This window comes from Choristoneura fumiferana, chromosome 23, assembly GCF_025370935.1.
Source record: "Choristoneura fumiferana chromosome 23, NRCan_CFum_1, whole genome shotgun sequence".
NCBI classification, from domain to species: Eukaryota; Metazoa; Arthropoda; class Insecta; order Lepidoptera; family Tortricidae; genus Choristoneura; species Choristoneura fumiferana.
Genome location: NC_133494.1, coordinates 2298490 through 2317702, shown reverse-complemented (window position 1 = coordinate 2317702; position 19213 = coordinate 2298490). Strand labels below are relative to the sequence as shown.

Here is a 19213-nt window from a genome sequence, read left to right as displayed (position 1 = left end):
GTATTGTTTGTACTGTTGGCAATTAAATATTTTCTTTCTTTCTTTCTTTCTAAATTTGAACTTTAAAGTTGAATATTTCACAAACAGATCACTGAATATAAAAATTGTTTTAGCAACCCTCCCAATGCTTAATGACTTAAAAAGACCTATACAACGATACCCCACACTATAGGGTGTCGAGAAAAAAAAATCACCCCCACTATTTCTATAGGAGGTACCCTATAATTTTTTTTTCATTTTTTATTGTACCACTTGGTCCGCGTGACTGGTATGTATATTCATGCCCAATTACAGCTTTCTAGTACTAACGGTCTCTGAGCCTACCCGCGGACAGGCAGACAGACGGACAGACATGGCGAAATTATAAGGGTTCCTAGTTGACTACGGAAATTCACCGTTTAACGATTTGCCTAGTGACGTTTAGGCAGATCATGAAATTCCTAGGCATATCATGAAATGGCGCCATTTCACGATATGCCTAGGAATTTCGTGATCTGGCGGATTTTACGATCGGCCGCCGACAGAGATATTATATCTAGCGAAAGCGTGGAAGAAATTGTGGTTTGCAATTAGTGTTACTAAACCCTAAATTGTAACCATAACTTCTTGCATGCTTTTTAATTAGTAAACAATAATAATTAAAATACAGCTATTTAAGTCCCTTAGCATAGTACCTTATAATATAAACATGATAAAAAAACAACCTTGGCTTATATCTGTACATATATAGGCATTGGAACAGGCTGAACTGGTCTTCGGTCCAGGCGGACCGGTTCCTCATAAGTTGAAGGCTGTTCTCTGTCACTTTGGTGCAGCCCCGGATCAGCAGAGCTTCTAGCTTATGGCAGTGAAGGGCGAGGGCTCTGAAATGTAACCAAAAAAATGTTAATGGCTTTTTTACTTATTCTTTCTTCATTATATTGATTCATGATTTAATATAACTGCAATATAGACCACAAATGTAGTAAATAATGTTAGCCATCGTGCACAATGGCATGTTTTGTCGGAAAAAATCGTATTTACTTGGCTTTCCCAACCAGCTTACTGTAGTTTACTGGAGCTAATTCAGAAAGCAAGGTAAATACGAACTTATCCAACAAAACACAATTGGAATAACCCACCTTCCCACAGCTCCCCCCCTTATATATATTTTTTTTTTTATGTAGCCAGTATTATGTCCCACTGGCACTGGCATACATAATTAAGTGTGTAAGTATTCCAAACAATTTCAGCCTAAATGTAAAAAAAAAAGATTGTTATCTCAGGGCATGTGGCTTCGTTAGATATACACTGCAATTTAAAATGTAAAGGAAACTCTAGGTCAAAGCTATATGTCATAGTTTAAAAAACGAATGTTTGTAAACGACTGTTTGTTTCTGAATTAAATAAATAAATACATAGCAAAAAGATAAGATATTCTAGTGACATGCTAACTCACCTGATCCCTTTATCCGTAATATCAGAATATCCCCCAAGATTGAGCATCCTTAGAGCTGGACTATTTTTAGACATCGCATACAAACACTTATCAGTAATCTGTTTATTACCTTCCAAATTAAATGTTCGAAGACGTTTAAATTTCTTTATAAAAATCAATATGCAACTCTCTGAAATTGTAGCGCAGTGCGACAAATCAACATCTTCTAGATTACTTTGATGCAGAGCTAGAGCTTCCATTGCACCAGTTGTCAGCCACATACACTGAGCTAGTTTCAAAATTTGTAAGTCATTGCAATATAAAATAATCGGTTGCAAGCATTTTGCTGATAGACTATTACACTGACTCAGGTTTAAATTCACCAAATGTATGTTTTTTCGCAGCAACGGAATCAAGTCTGCATCAGTGAGGGCCCCGCAACGGCTCAAATTCAACACATGTAGCCTAGAACATGTCCCAGCAAACACCTGGAAAAATCAGAACACATAACATCTTTCCAGCAGTTCTAAATACCGAATAGCTTAGTTGGAAAGCAAGAATATAAAACTTAAAATCTTAGGTTCAATCTCCGGTCAAACCAGATTTTAAGTATGAAAAATATGAATGTTTGTTCTCGTCTTGGATGCTTTTTACGTATTAAAATGTGTTTATCCGTTGTCTAGTACCTACTCATAACACAAGCATTGCTTACTTTGCGACTGTCAATTGGTGCAAATTGTACCGTATATATATTATTCTATGGTAAATTAAAATAAAACACTTACACTGAACGCTTGTGGCGGGAACACATTGTTCATTAATTTTAAAGTCTTTATTTTCGTAAAGTAAATGTTTACTATCTGGATACAGGTTTTAGAAACACAGCGAAAATTGAAACACTCACGGATAGTGAGGTAGGGCAGAATATTAGAGACTATAATATCTTCCCAGAAGAGATCAAAGAAATGTGTATTCCTCTTCATGTTTGGTGGACCGGCTCAAATATGCTTTTGTTATACATATTAAATGAAAATGAAATATTCCCTCAATTCCTCTGTTTATACATTTTAATTGAGTTTTGTTTCTACAAGTTCTACAACTTCACTTGACATTGAAAGTGACGTTTGGCGTTTAGTTTTGGCTGTACTTTTGTTTTTATCAACCGTAAAGGTGGGGGCCACATGCAGTCGCTCGACGCTCGTTTCCAACGTCAAATCAGCAGGGCTACTACGAAATTTTAAAATCGAAGTTCGTGTCGTTCCGTCCCTCTGACACTTATAGTACTTAATACGAGAGCGAGAGGGATGGTACGATACGAACTACGAATTTCGCAGTAGGCCCTCTGGTCACGTGATATTTAGTGATAAAGCTGAAAACAAAACATGCTGAAAATCTTGAGCTTTATCGCTAGAAAAAAAGAAAAAAAAACTTCAATGTCGGCAAAAACAGTGTTATTTTTTTAATTCACTCCAATTTCATTTGTACCACCTCCACGACTGCTACTAAATGAGATTAAGAAAATCAGCTTTAAAGACCAAAACCATTCCTGCAAGAAGCCATCTTGTCGCTGCTGCTCGACGCGGCGACTTGACGCTACTTTTTCGAGTCGCGGGAAATTCAAAATCACCTTCAAAATGGGGTCACATGACCAGATTTCTCGCTGCAAACAAGCGACTAGCGACTGCATGTGGGGGCACCCTAGATCTAAAGCGTCTACTAAATTGTCGTGCCAGTTGTTCGTCGAAAGATTCATTCATCCATCATCTTCTTCAAGTTAAATACCTATGTGATTTTTTGTCTATTTAAGTACTAGGTATAGCAGCTAGGTGTAGGTTAGATACCTACCACTCGCAACCGAGTTCGTTACTTGCGGATTTTTTTACCACGCATGGTGAAACTTTGGAATCTTAGGTAGGCTGCCGGTACCTGGTTCGGTTTATTTCTAAAAACAACACATTTGACTAAACATTAGGGTTAAAACTCTACATAACACTCCAGTACGAGTATATCACCTCGTGAAGTTGGGTAGCTACTGCAGGGCTACTACGAAACTCAAAACTCGAAGTTCGTGTCGTGCGGTTCCTCTGACCTGACTATACTATTTAATACGAGAGCGAGAGGGACGGTGTGAAGGATGTCTCGTTGGGATATTTCTTTCTTCATAGGAATGATTTATTTATTTGAAAGGAGAGAGCTTGAGAAGTAAAACACCATCTTATTTTCAGCGTAGAGCGTCTAATCAACTTTTTTTTAATACAGAGCTGTCACAATAAAAAATCATAAAAAAATATAAATTTAGTTCGCAATTTAAGACGGTACGATACGAACTTCGAGTTTCGAGTTTCCTAGTAGCCCTGCTGGCCCTATAATAAATACTACGAAGTGTAAAATTCGAACTTCGTATCTTGCGTCTTGCTGAAGCTAAATATTATTTAATACTAAAGTGCGAAGGACGGTACGATACGCACTTCGATTTTCGAATTTCGTAGTAACCCCTCTGGATAAAAAAAATATTCTATTTAGTTCGTAATTTAAGTTAGTTTATCGTAAAATGAGGCCGCTATAACTTCAAAAATTACTAAAAATGAATGAAATATACCTAGCCAGTTAAAGTTCCACGTGAAATTTTGAGGGTTCCGTGCCCAAAGGGTAAAAACGGAAACCCGGACTTCGTCCGTCCGTCCGTCTGACACCAGGCTGTATCTCATGAACCGTGATAGTTAGACAGTTGAAATTTTCACAGATTACCTAAGTATAATTGAGGCCGCTTAAAGACAAATAGGTATCCCATTCACATCTTTTTCTTGATTTGTTAAAGAAAAAATGCTAATGGATAGATGCGTTTGTAGAAGGTACTACACTCCTTTGTGTCCGGTCCGGACACTTACTGTAGAGAGCGAGATACGTCGACTCGACCGTTAGACGTAGACAATACGTCCTCAGGGCTCCCACAATATGGCTTGGAAAACGCATACGCATACCTAGTTGAGTTTGCAAATACCTACTTAGGTATACTATAAAACATAAATAAACAGGATGCACACAAAATTACAGTTTTCCATAAAATAACATTATGTTGAGCATTTATCTGTCTTTATTATTTAAATTATTGGAATAATTCGTTTTCAATTGGCTGTGATTACGGCAACAACAAAGAGATTTTGATAAATAAGTTAGGTATTTAGTAGTATACCGGGTGGGGCCTACAACAGGAGCAAAAAATTAGACCACAGCTTCCACTCTTAATCTTGAGCTAATTTAGTTCTACAACTTTTTAAAATAACTTGTATTATGGTTTTTATTATAGTTTAAAGACTAGCTTTTGCCCGCAGCTTCGCTCGCGTTAAATTTGAAGTAACATACATTTACTTCCTGCGATCCTTTTTTCGTGTTTTGATTAATTTTCGGAGGATTACATGGAAATACAAATACGGACAGATTTTCTTTAGACAGGTGGTGCTAATTTTGTAATACAAAAATCAACCTACATACGTAATTAATTATGATTCTTACCAGCTTTGAAACCCTGCTTCGCTGATTCAGGGTTGAAATTTTAGAAAACGTTCAAGTACTACGCGTTACTTTTGCCCGCGACTTCGTACACCATATAGGATTATATCCCGAAAAATTGTAAAGTAGTGCACCCTAGTGCACCTCTGCATTACTTTAGGTCCATCTATGCCAAATTTCACACCGTAGCATGCTGAACGGTTGTGTTGCTCTGAAAATGAGCTCTGGTTGAGTTCGAAACGCGTCAGTGTAAAGTGGTGGTGATGATAGATGGATTTGTGTGTTCTTACAGTGTGGTGGTGGAGGAACTGCATGAACACACATTGCATGGGCACAAAAGTAGCTATCATAAAGGTCGCGGATGGGCAAAGTAATTGTGTCAGCTCGTTGAACGTACATGTAAAATTTCGTATCTATGGTATCAGCCATTGAGGAGTTCCGTCACCAGCAGACGACCCTGGCTGCATCATCAGGCGGTGTATATAATATAAACGCATTGTCATTGAAATTTAACAATCATGTAAAATCTTTTGCGTGTGCCATTAACTTTTGAGGAGTTCCCTTCTACGGAGACGATCCTCGCCAGGATGAGCAGGGATGTCACTGCTAAATAATTGTTACCAGATTTACATCAGTTTGCCAAATCTCCAGTCCCCAGTTTTATTGGATTAGCTTATGCGTTTTCTAATTCAGTTGGTATAAAATTCTCTTTATTCGTTTTATCCCGTGGGATATTCGGAAAATCTTTGAAACAGTTTTTACCTATTAGTATTATCTACCTGCATGCCAAATTTGAAGTCTTTAATATTTATAATTACGGAGTTAGGGCCACTTTGAAGCGAAAATATAAATCCCATTTTATTCCCTATCCCATAGGAATATTGATAAATCCTGAAAATTGTTTTTAGCTGTTAGTATTACCTACTTGCTCGCCAAATTTGAACTCTCCAATAATTATAGTTACGGTAAAAGGGTCAATAATTGAAAGTGAAAATATAAATCCTTTTTATTCACTATCCCGTGGGAATTTCGTAAAATCCTGAAAGTCGTTTTTAGCTGTTAGTATTACCTACTTGCATGCCAAATTTGAAGTTTCTAATAATTATAGTTACGGAAATAGGGCCATTTCAAAGTGAAAATATAAATCCCATTTTACTTCCTATTCCGTGGGAATTTTGCTAAATCCTGAAAATTGTTTTTAGCTGTTAGTATTACCTACTTTTTCGCCAAATTTGAAGTCCCTAATAATTATAGTTACGGAAATAGGGTCATTAATTAAAAGTGAAAATACAAATCCCATTTATTCACTATCCCGTGGGAATTTCGTAAAATCCTGAAAAGAGTTTTTAGCTGTTAGTACCTATTACCTACTTGCATGCCAAATTTGAAGTTTCTAATAATTATAGTTACGGAAATAGGGCCATTTCAAAGTGAAAATATAAATCCCATTTATTTCCTATCCCGTGGGAATTTAGAAAAATCCTTTCTTAGCGGATGCCTACGTCATAACATCTACCTGCATGCCAAATTTCAGCCCGATCCGTCCAGTGGTTTGGGCTGTGCGTTGATAGATCACTTGGATTAGATTAATTGGACAAGCAATGTATTGCTAAATCCGTCATTTTGTTACGTGACAGGCGATGTCATTAAGGCTATTGGATGCCGTACATTGAAAATACCATTTAATTTGTTTGGAATAAACATAATGATAAAATTACTTAATTTTTTAAAGATGCAGAACTAATTTGTAGTTCCATTTGAGTAGCAGAACCTGTGTTGCCGCCATGCTGACAGAAAGAGATGGTGAAAGCGATGGCGAGAGCCCGCGCGTTAAACAATACGGCCTGTGGTCGCAGGCTGCTAGATTTGTATGCGGATTTTTTTAGATACTTAACGACGGTTAAAAACCAATACCGTCTATCTACCATCTTTTAGCATGATAGTTAGGTCAAAATATCACCAACGGAACTTATCACGCTAACACACACGAGTAATATAGTGTAGTTGGAGCCGTTTTAGGCAAGTATTCCATCAAGGTAGTGTACACGCCTTTGTCCAAAGTCGCGAGGCATATTAGGACACCCAAGGATGTCGTTCCCTTCCAAACACCGGGAGTTTATAAGGTTGATTGTAGTTGTGTTAGTTCCTATATCGGACAGACGAAAAGAAAAATAGCTGAGAGGGTCAAGGAACATATTGCAGCAGTTAAAAATCGCCAGGTAGGTACATAAGTCAGCCATAGTCGAGCATTTGTTGGAGTCAGGAGCAAACCACTGGATTGAGCTTCACAATCCCAAAATTCTGTCCACGGAATGTCATTTCTACTCAAGAATGGTTGGTATGTGAGTGAAGCAGTTGAAATAAAAAAGCATACAATTTCAACCGGGACGATGGGTATAAGCTTTCATCTTCGTGGAATCCTGTTATTAATAAGTGTCGGCGTCGGGATGAATGTTCGGAGGGACGATCGGACGTTAGTGTTGTGTGTTGGTGTGATGGGGTGACAATACAAAAACCGGCCAAGAGCGTGTCGGACACGCCCGAAATAGGGTTCCGCCATTACGAAAAAAATAAGTAATCTTTTTCTAAGGATTTCGTATTTTGTACGGAATATTCCAAGTTTAGGATTATATTTTATACCTTAGGCTGCTATTTACTCTTAACATCTAATAAGACTGATTAAAGTTAAAGTAATTAAAACTGTTTGAGTATATTCGTGCATTTTTTATTAACCTATTACATAAATACGTCCCAAAATTATGAAACAGATTGTATTTGTTTTCACGTTTCATTGTTAAATATGTAGTGTTTCATTCTGTACACCACTGTGGACACAGTGAAAAATTTCCCATTTTTTATTTTTTATTTTTTTTGATGACCAACTACACATTCTTATAGAACATTGTATATGTCACGTGATACCCAATAAAATTACGTAAGTACAGTAAAAAATTCAGACTTATCTATCAAAACAAAAGATTTATGAGATTTTAAATTTTATGTGTTTCATTGGTGGACACTTGACCCTACCTATATGGGTCTTTCAGGAGTTCAATGGGCTGGGGGGCCCAGGGCACGGGCCCCATGTGCCCTTATGGTAAATAAGGTAGGTATATTGACAGTTTAGACAGGACGTCCTATTAACCCAAAATAAAATTCCAAGTTTCAGGTAGACAGAAATCCAAAAGTAAGTATTTATTATTGTTTATTTTTATATTTATTACTTTTGATTTACAGTGAATAGGCTGTTACTGAACCAGTGAGATACACCTTCGGCCTCATCTGCACTTAACATCAGTTGAGATCAATCACGGTAAATCTCATGTAAAAAAGTATATATATAACGGGTGTGGCCTGTAATACGAGCAAATAATTAAAAAAAAGACCATACTCGTCAAACTGAACAACATTAGTTTAGCGACTTTTAAAAATTATTAGTTTTTTAATTTTATTACACTTTTAAGTTTATTCGAAGAAGCAATGTAAAGCAAAATGCTTGATGTTTGTAGCGTGACAGGCCACGTCAGTTGTGTTCTGGGATCGCGTACATAGATAGCAATTTGTATGGAAAAAGGAAAATTCAAAGACTCCATTATTTTTAAAAGTCGCTGAACTAATGTTGTTCAGTTCGACGAGGACGATCTACGTTTTAAATATTTTGCTCGTATTACAGGCCACACCCGGTATACTATGCTGCATATTGCTAGGTTTTCAGGATCTTCTCCTTGAGTTCCATGTCGATGTAGCCTCCGAAGACGTCATAACCGCGGTGCGTCACGTTCGCGTAGATGCGTCCCTTCGTGAACGGAAACCCGGGCGGGATGGCCGCAGACGGGATGGACATGTTGTACATGTGGTAATCGTCCTGCAAATTAATTCAGTCGCAATGCTCTATACTTAGTACATTGTGTCTTAAGGGCGGTAAATAAGGAATTACGAACGAGAGCCTATTAGAAGCGCGAAGTCGAAGACTGAGGGTTTAATGTGTCAATGTTTCTAAATACAATGTCTTTTATCGAGACATTTGCGAGTAACATTTTATATTTCTAAAATAAAAAATATAATTCTTCCAAATATTGGCAATACCTTAGGCTGCGCTCTTGGTAGCGCCACCCTCCCCCTCCCGCAGCATGCGCCTGACTTGCGTGTGCATGTGGCCATGCTGCTGCGCGCGCTGCTGCGCGCAGGGCACCAGCGCGCGCAGTAGTATCAGTACGGGCGTTGACTCATTTACCGACTTTGGGCTTCATGACAAGAAAATTTGTACGTGCAATGACTCATTTACCGACCACGGGTTTCATGACAAGCACATTAAGGTCGAGGGTTTTATTTGGGGTTGCAACCAAGGTAGCCTGCATGTTACAACACTGTTTGCGGACAAGTGTGATGAAAATAATATTTTAGGCACGGGGTGACCTCAGTAAGGACTAAGGACCAGACAAGGGCGAAACCTACCTCGCGCGTCAAAATAGCTCGAAGTTTTTGGTGCAAGATCTATTATGATTACAAAAAAATTACTTACATATACATAAATATCTTGGGGGATAGGTGGTAAGGGGATAGGATGATTTCGTAATTATTCCAGCACCTCCCTTGTGTGTTGCTCCCTCTTTTTAGTTTTTGGTTCTGGGGTAAAAGTATTTGTTAATTTTTTTGATGTGCAATTAACGTGTACACAAAGGCTATCTTTAGTTAACTTTAAATAAATAAAAAATAATAGGTATCACGGGAAACTTGACACCAATTGACCTAGTCCTAAAGTAAGCAAAGCTTAGTGTTATGGGTTCGAAGCAATGGATAAACATTTATAAGCTGGGATGATGGGTACCGGTGGAAAGGGGCAGGGCCGCCGGAACTTGCCCTGGTTCATGGCGGCGCCGAAGAACGGGTCCTTGTGGATCAGGTCGCACCACTTGAAGTGCATTTCAACGAAACCACGTCGATACTCGTTGCTGAGAAACTCGTAAAAATAAAAGTCGGCCTGCGAAATTGTACAAAACAAGGGATCAGTAAATATAGGTACAGTCACCAGTACCAATGTCTGACACAACAAAGTGTACCTACATAAATATCTGGTACGACTTTATTTCTAGGGCCGGTAAGACGAGTCAAATATTTTTGCACGCTCCGCTGCGGCATATTAAGCAGGTGACTGTACTGTACTATAGTCTATTAGAAATACATCATTCCATCTGAAGTCACACCCAAGTCTTACCAAAGGAACCGAGATAGAACCCATACTTAAAAAACAAAAGAAGTTTTTTAATAGCTTAAAACTTCAAGCTGAAATAAAAATGAAATGTTTGTGAAAATTTTAATTTTTTACCCGACTTCAAAAAAAGAGGTTATCTATTAGGTTGTATTTTGTTTATGTTTGTTTCCTCAGAACTCCGTCATCACGAGCCAGCAGGAGTGATTGAAGCCCAGTATATAATATGATATATAGATGAGGTAGACAACTATAGGTCCACTCCTGCTGGCTCGTGCTGAGGTACTGACTTTAGACTAGAATAAATTAATTTCATGGTTTTTTGTAGTCGGTTCTTTTTTTTTATTTTTTTTCCTACATCTTTTTTGTCTTGTTTTACATAGTTTTTTTGTTATATATAAATGTAATGTGACAAGTTTCAATTCAAGTAGTTAACAGTGGGTAAAAATCGAGTTTAATTTTTTATTTACGTACCTACGATAATTAAGTAGGTAACTATTTACAAGTGCAAGTGCAGGAAAAACTTTATGATAAAGATGTTATCTAAATCTCTTTCCGTCGAGCGTTAGTAAAATATCAAAATATTATGCTAAGCCAGTGTCCGATTCACAACCGCAATGACATATTAGTACGTATGTGTCTTAAGGGAGGTGATTATGAGACCTAATTAAAAACATTCTTAAACTAACGAAAAAAAAGTTTTTCAAATCAGTTCATAAATGACGGAGTTCTGAGGAAACAAACATAAAAAAACATACAACCTAATAGATAACCTCCTCTTTTTTTTGAAGTTGGGTTAAAATTTACACAAACATTTCATTTTTATTTCAGCTTGAAGTTTTAAGCTATTAAAAAACTTCTTTTGTTTTTTAAGAGAGGAGTTACGAACGAGATCCTATTAGAAGCCCGAAGTCAAAGACCGCGTGCGACATACAGTGTTTTACATCACATTTGCGAGTAAAATTGTATATTTGTGAAAGAATAAGTAAGTAGTAGGCGACAGGCTAGCAACCTGTCACTATTGTACCGTTTTATTCAAACTTTAAACCTAAAATTGCTAAAAGAGGCCCCGAAGCGATAACGTTTCGTGTGCTATTCCTACTCCCTTTGGGAATACAGGCGTGATGTTTGTGTGTGTGTGTAATAAGTAAGTATTACTTTTTCATTACACTTGTTTGTAAGCAGTGTCGAAACATAAAGGCTACCTTGGTTGCACCCCTCAAATAAAACGCTCGACCTTAATGTGCTTGTCGTGAAACCCGTGGTCGGTAAATGAGTCATTGCGCGTACTAATTTTCTTGTCATGAAACTCAAGGTCGGTAAATGAGTCAACGCCCGTGCTGCTGCGCGCGCTGCTGCAGGAGCACCTGCGCGCGCACGTCGGGCACATGCTGCGGAGGGGGAGGGTAGCGGGGAGCTGGCGGTGCCAAGAGCGCAGTCAGTAGTATCGACAATTTTTGAAAAAATATTAGTTTTTCTTTAACAAATATACAATTTTACTCGTAAATGTGATGAAAAGGGCACATATTTGAATATCGAAATTTAAAATATCTAAAGTTAAAACATCGACGGTCAAAATATCGAAAATCAAAATATCGAATTATCTAAATATCTACTATCATTATATCGACGTCTGGAATTCCTAATACCGAAATATCGAACGGTTAAAATATCGAAAGTTCAAAATATCTACAACCGAATGATCGATATATGTTAATATCGAAACACAAAATATCAACTGTCAAAAAACCAAATATTAAAATATCGAAAATTGTAATAACGAAGTATCTTAATATCAAGAAAAATGCATAGAACTCGATTCTGGCAATCGCCGGCCGCTACCGCGGCACGCTCGCTTCGCTCGCTCGGCTCGTGCTTGTTTTAGTCACGGTTGAACCTAACAGCTCCTCCTCGCTGCGCTCGTCGTCGCACCTAATTTTTAGATTAGATTACTTAGTACCTAAAATTTAAAACGGAAGTCTTATTAATTTAACCTAAAAGTTTACGAGCGCAGCGAGGAGGAGCGTGTTAGGTTCAACTGTGGCCAAAACAAGCCACGGTTAAATTTCTTATCAGTAATCGACTATTGAACCCTTCGGTATTAGACATGTAGACATTCGATATTTAGAATTTCGACCTTGGAATAATTCGAAATTTCAATTTTTGATATTTTATCCGTCGATATTAGGATTTTCGAAATTTTAGCATTCGATAATTGTACCGTTCGATAATTTATACTTTCGACATTTTGAATTTCGACCTTATGATCGTTCGACATTCTGATTTTCGATATTTTGACCGTCGACGTTAAAACGATTAAACTTTAGATATTTTAAATTTCGAAATTCAAATACGTGCCCGATGAAAAACATTGTTTGTCGCACAGGCGGTGCTAGATTTACGAACATCGCGACTCATTAAAGCCCTTAGTCTTTGACTTCGGGCTTCTAATAAACTCTCGTTCGTAATTCCTTGTTTACCACCCTTAAAATACAATATGTACTATTACAAAAATTGCCGATACGCTGGCTGCGCTCTCGGGCAGCGCTAGCAGGCTCCCCGCAGCGTGCGGCCGTGCGCCTGCGGCGTGTGTAGTTCATTTCGTGCGCGGCGTGCTGCACCTCTGCGTGTAATGACTCATTTACCGATCTCGGGTTTCATGACAAGAAAAAAGGTCGAGGATTTTATATGGTGCACTACGGCCAAGTTAACCTGTATGTTTTGATACTGTTTACGTGCAAGTATGATGAAAACTATCTTACTATCTTTATTTATTTCAAAATTACCTTGAATGTGTTATCGAAGGGGACGAGAGAGCGATAGTGGATGTCCACATAGTACATGGGGCTGCGCCGACCATGACGCTTCGATGTGAAGTTGGTGTAACACACGTATGAACTGTTTAAATGCGTTATTACCGCATGTTCCGTTAATATGTAACGAATGATCTGGAATCAAACAACTACGTGATTACGACGGAACTCGTACAATCTACGTTAAATAAGTTTTACAAAAATTAATCCTGTGGAAGGGGCTGCCATCATAATAATCGTCATCACGTTGACATCAAGAATAGGAATACAGTTAATTTATCTAAAACACTACAGATTTTAACTTGCCACCGGTTAATTCGAAATATAACGATTTACTTCCAGCATTAATTATATTGGTCGATGTTCAGTGGACCGCATCAAAGGCTTTCTAGATTTTGAATCATTAGTTACGGTAAAATTTTTAGATTTCAACTCAATAACTTTAAAAAAAATCGGCCGAGAGCGTGTCGCACACGTCCTAGATAGGATTCCGTATATATAAATCATTCCATATCACATCTCATCACCTGGTGTATATATACACCAGGGGTATTGCAGACGCGTTGCCAACCTAGAGGCCTAAGATGGGATACCTCACGTGCCAGTAATTTCACCGGCTGTCTTCCTCTCCACGCCGAAACACAACAGTGCAAGCACTGCTGCTTCACGGCAGGATTAGCAAGCAAGATGGTGGTACGGTGGTAGCAATCCGGGCGGACCTTGCACAGGGTCCTACCACCTGCAAATATATATAGCCCGAACAATGTACAGTCATAAATAAGTGATCATTTCTGTACCTTGCCATTTTCAGTCGTTACACAATTTCGTATGGCTTTTTAAACATGACGTTAAAATGACAATGTACAAAAGTGATAATTTTTTTTTTAAATCAAAAAATGTTTATTTTCAAAACTTAACCTAGGTACAAACAATGTGGCTGGCACCCGCTGGTAATTATGACAATACTTTTGTGTTAGGGGGCTCCGCTACTTCCCGCAGTTGTCCATGAATTCAAAAACAACTTATTTATGACGTTGACTGTGCATACCATCAGCCAAGTAAGTGGTCCATCAATTTAGCAAGTTCCTATCAAATGAATGGGTCGCTATTTGGCATTATTGTTTTATGACATGCAACGATTATCAACTTTAGGGTGGTAGACCACATATTTGGCTGATGGTACAGTAGTAACTATGTAAAACTCCTTGGTGCTCGTTCACTTAGAACTGGCAACCTATTTCTATTTTTGAATATTATAACAGCGAGCGGGCGGACTACATTACATAGGTAGGTGTTGGATTCGATTTGTAGCATTCGAACATGGCGGATGTAGACAATATTAATTTTGCTATTGGGCTCTCGTGTCTGGCATTTTTTAATGCGCAAGTTGTCTCCACGTGGTTTCTGGAATTTTACTATAAAGTTGCAAAAACTACAACCACCGTACAACGTCCCTCTCAAAGAGAGTTTAAGTTTACCTTGACACTGTCGAAATCGTCCTATTAATTAGGACAGAAAAGCCAAATCACAAAAGAGAAGAAGAAGGTAGGTGTAACAAGATTTATCAACTTTACCTTTGCACCACATAAAACTAGTAAAGTTGAATAACAAACCACAAATAAACTTTTGTTGTCGAGACGCATTTTGCATTCAAGTCAAACATAAATCTTTTACGTACGAATTTTATACACTATCATCACAAAGGCCAGATGAAAGATTAAACATAACTATGCACATGTCATTATAATTTCAATTATAGAATGGCTTTATGCACCGCAGGCAAAGTACATATTGTGTTGTGTTCTGTCATGTAACATTTTTGTACTGATTCGTGATCTGCAATAAAGAGTATTGGCACAAATTATACATCAAGAAAGATTTTTAATTAAGTTATTTGACGTATTAGTTTTTGAATTCCCTCGTACCTACTTAGAGAAATACAAAAAAAACTTAATTCAATCTTTCTTTCTTTTGTAAAACATATATAATGTACACTGGGCACCATACCACCTGGCAGTGATTTTTGTCAACTTTTTTATTTATAAGTTTAGTGTGTATTGCAGCATTACTTAAACGTCCAAGAGCTCATAAGGTGCTCGTGAACCCTAAGCAAGCTGACATAAATCAAAAACGTAGAATTTTGCAGTAAACATTTTTTATTTAAAAATTTAACAGCTGCACTTTATATATAAAAGAAAAACACACAAATAACTATAAAAACACAAAAAATTAGACAAAAGATATATATAAAATAAACACAAAAAAATAAAACACCGAAAAATAAACAAATTTTGGGATCACACGTTGTTAGTGAATTAGGTACGTAAGAAAATTATAATTTGTACGGTTATGAAAAAAAGGTTAATCAGCCGCAAGCCAAATAAAGCCCAAAATCAATGTAGAAATGCGCTTTTGTAAAGGCCTTTTTTAATTTTGAAAAGGAAATCATCTAAAAACCTATACAAAAGACAATATTAATAGCTAAGGTAATCCCTGAAATGATGTAAGCTAGTACTAATGACTACATGCACGTATTCACCGGGTGACCAACCTAAAATCTATGAGAGCGAAAAAAAAACTATAATACGTTTGTCTTTCATATATGATATTAGCAAAACATTATTAGCATCATTTTTAAAGGGATGATTAGGTTATTTAAACTCTTTTTAACCAGTTCACTACGACACGGTATGCTTTTCTGAACCTCCACGCTAACGGATCCCACGGAGCAGTAGACGTCACACGCTCCAGTTTCCCGAGATTAAATGTGCGGATAATAACCACATGGCGACACCCATCACGAGTAGGTGGTAGATCAGGATGTGAGTAGGGGTATAGGTAGGACTGAAAAGAGAATTTTAATTAGCCCACAACAAGGAAAAGACCCAAACTAACACGTCCCTAGACAACCACGGAATCAAAACTTACCCGATGAAAATCGGTAGTATCGGAGAAATCGTTAAAACGCTCCGTCACACGGGCGTGCAGCAGAAAAGCAGCGGGCAAACGCTTGTGGCGCTATTAAGCGACCAGCAGCGCTACCGCATCATCCCGCCACTATTATACTTCTAAATCTCTATCTGTGCACCACGGTTTGAACCGACCAATCAACGCTCACGCGCGCCTGGCGGTCGACGTTGATTGGCCGGTTACGACAAGATGGCCTGTGACACTAAGTAGAATTTTCTCAGGTTCTTCTTCTTCTACGACTCGCGGCCGTGGCACATTGTTTTGTAAAATAGATACTGTAATACGAACTGTAAACTCTTGGTGAAAAGGAATAAACGTCTTAACCTGGTGCGTGTGTGTATCATTGCAAAAGACTCCAAACGCTTAACATCTTGCGGCACAAGCCGGCCACACACAATTGGTAAAATCACTTGTACTGACACTGGTATCAACCACTACACCAAAGGAAAAACTGGTTGCAGAATATTTTTTAGATCAAAATTCCAACTCAGACGAGAGCTCTGCGCTATCCAACATGTGATCTAAGAATCGAGGCCAAAAACAAAAACATCAGTCGAAGCAACGAATCAAAGAATTCAATTTTCAAATTTCAAATCAGAAACCAAATGTGTAATATAAAAGAGTTAACTGCCAGCACACAACCGGCCAGTAAAAATGCTTGGAAAATGAACAAAAAGTATGCAACAAGCAACTCGCATGCAGCGTTGTAATGCTGCAGTATGTAGTATATTTTATTAATAAAATTTTCTAAAAATTAAAAAAAAAAATAGTACACGTGGTTTCATTTCATTTTTAAGTTTTTTTTTTATATAATCAAAACTATTGCCAATTGGTTTCTTTTACTTTATTTACAAATGTGGCGATTTATTGAAAAGATTAAATACTAAAGTAGGGGTTCCCAAACTAGGCATCGTGACGCCCCGGGGGGTCGCGGCACTGTCTCAGCGGCGTTATAAAACTGTATAATATGTGATATGGGTGACACGGGAGCGCCTAAGTTTGCTTACTCTTCTCTAGTCATCCTATAGAAAACTATAGGTTAGGTTAGGTTTGTTTTATAACAATTCTGAACAATTATTGGATTCAGAGAAAAAAGAGCTATGAGAAATGATCATTCTGACTTCGTAGATTCTGACAAACATTACATTCTGACTTTCAACAAGTACTTATGCGAGTTGATATGGACCCGTGGGTGGGTGTCGTTTCGCCGAGTTTAATTACGCAGATTTTCGTTTCGCAGACAACTATTTGTAGATTTTTCTTTTAACCGTTTAACGTTTGGTGTACTTTCGTTACGACTATCATTCGTTTTGCCGAGTAGTCGGTAGAAAGAATAGCGATATGCATATTTACGTTTAGTCGATTGTTTGTTTCGTAATTGTGTCAGTGTACGGAACAACTGTTCGCCGAAATCTGCGTACAAATTCATCGGCGTACCGTTACTCGGCGAAGCGTGGTCTGCCAATCAATAATCTGCGTAAAAATTGTCGGCGACTCATTAGGTAGTAACCGTTGTAGGTTATATTATCTTCTAAGTACTTCTAAGTAAGTGTGATATGGAGTAGGGAGACATTTTGAACGGTATGATTATAAAAAAAATAAGCGTTAAGGCATTTGCTTTGATGTGGTATGGTTCAGTAGTGATTACCAAATTTTATCAAAATAATATCGTGATCATTATTTTTTTCATATTCGAAATTGGTTAATTTTCTCATTTGTATTATAAATTGTTATGTGTGGTTCAGCCGCAGTGATATTTCAAAATGATATTTGCGAATCATTCAAATAATTTACATAATAAAGACAGTTAGACGACCAGATCGCCTAGTGGTTAGAAAACCTGACTACGAAGCTTGAGGTCCCGGGTTCGATTCCCGTGACGGGGCAGATATTTGTATGAAAAATACGAATGTTTGTTCTCGGGTCTTGGGTGTTTACTATGTATTTAAGTATGTATCTATCTATATAATTACATTTATCCGTTGCTTAGTACCCATAACACAAGCTTTGCTAAGCTTACTTTGGGACTAGGTCAATTGGTGTGAATTGTCCCGTGATATTTATTATTTATTTATTTATTATAATTTAAAGTATTATTAACGTTATACCGTTACCACAACGTACACATGTTTAGTACAAAGTTAAGTGTGTCTAAAGCCGAGTTTAGACTTGCAATTGCATGAAAAATCGTTCAAGTTAATGTATTACCTACATTGCGGCGTTCGCTTGACCACTACAAACTCGTTGGCTTTACGGCCTCGCAATGTAAAGCAACTTGCACGATTTTTCTTGCAAGTCTAAACTCGGCTTAAGTCTTATGTTTTTGTGGTATAGATAGTGCCACCAGAGTTGAGGTTACGCACACAAGAACATCCCACTGTCATGTACCTAATGACAGCGGGATTTTGACATTCACTCGTTCATTCCATTCATTCTCCTTTTATGCAATCAGTTTGTGTAATCATTCACTTCAACTTTCGTTTTCGTGGCACGTGGCGTGGCACTCCTATAAGACCAAGATCCAGAAGAACTAAAAGGTTAAGAAGATCCATCAGTCTTCCGGGTGCTCACTATGAGCACTTAGATTTAGTGCTTTCCACACGTCCCTGGCCACCTGGCCAGCTGCTCGTAGTGTTCTTCTTCAGCCTTTCTCAACCTTCCCGGTGTAAGGCTCCTGCAATTCTTTTCCACTCGTCGCGACATTGTGCTCTCTGGATCATCAGCCACCAACCTTTTTCACATCGTCTTTCCACCGCATTTGTGGTTTACCCTGAGGTCTCTTTACTCTTTTCCCACCATGGCTTCCACTCTAGGAGACAATTGCACCACGACTGCTCATTCCCGGCCATATGGCCAGCCCACCTCACAAGCCCGAGCCCGCCACTCGTTCTGTGACGTCTGTAACTTTGCTTTGATGTCGAAGCCATTTATTTGTTTTGCGGTTGCTCCTACTCCTACCAGCTTCCTCTCCACTGCCCTCTGGCCCACTTGCAATCTCTTGATCGTATCTTTCGTGAATACCTGGTTGCAGCACCATAAGTCAGCACCGGCAGGATGCACTGATTAAATATCCTGGTTTCTAATTTTCTCTTAAAAGCAAAACCCAGTTTTGAGTAGGTATGCTGCCCACATAAGCCTTATTCTATGTGAGTTAAGGTATATAATGCGCCAAATTTCACGTCTTTAGCTTCAGCGGTTTGGGCTGTGCGTTGATATATCAGTCAGTCAGTCAGTCAGGACTTTGAATTTTATATACTTATATAGATAATCCTCGTTCGTCTTTCGTTCGTTTCG

At 38.1% G+C, this 19213-nt stretch overlaps 1 protein-coding gene and 1 pseudogene across 2 annotated transcripts; both read right to left on the bottom strand.

Moving 5' to 3' along the window:
* LOC141440783 (uncharacterized) lies at positions 1-2563 on the bottom strand (annotated as a pseudogene).
* A 5621-nt stretch (positions 2564-8184) lies between these two features.
* LOC141440672 (uncharacterized) lies at positions 8185-14642 on the bottom strand. Of its 2 annotated transcripts, none has more exons than XM_074105201.1 (4): positions 14563-14642; positions 12923-13084; positions 9756-9908; positions 8185-8792 (listed from the first exon to the last, which is right to left on the bottom strand). In XM_074105201.1, exons 1-4 carry the CDS (start codon positions 14590-14592, stop codon positions 8631-8633), a joined length of 507 nt encoding a protein of 168 aa, XP_073961302.1. In that variant the 5' UTR covers positions 14593-14642; the 3' UTR covers positions 8185-8630. The 2 variants fall into 2 exon arrangements, with proteins under 2 accessions (XP_073961302.1, XP_073961300.1); XM_074105199.1 differs by having other exon boundaries at positions 14524-14598.
* Positions 14643-19213: the final 4571 nt, after the last annotated feature.

Excerpts from the sequence above, each read along its gene's own strand:
- LOC141440672 (XM_074105199.1), bottom strand. The coding sequence starts at position 14,592 with ATGCGTCTCGACAACAAAAGTTTATTTGTGGTTTGTTATTCAACTTTA. Across the intron at positions 9,909-12,922 it reads CCTTCGATAACACATTCAAG|GCCGACTTTTATTTTTACGA; the intron begins GTAATTTTGAAA and ends ACAATTTCGCAG. Across the intron at positions 8,793-9,755 it reads GGCCCTGCCCCTTTCCACCG|GACGATTACCACATGTACAA; the intron begins GTACCCATCATC and ends ATTAATTTGCAG.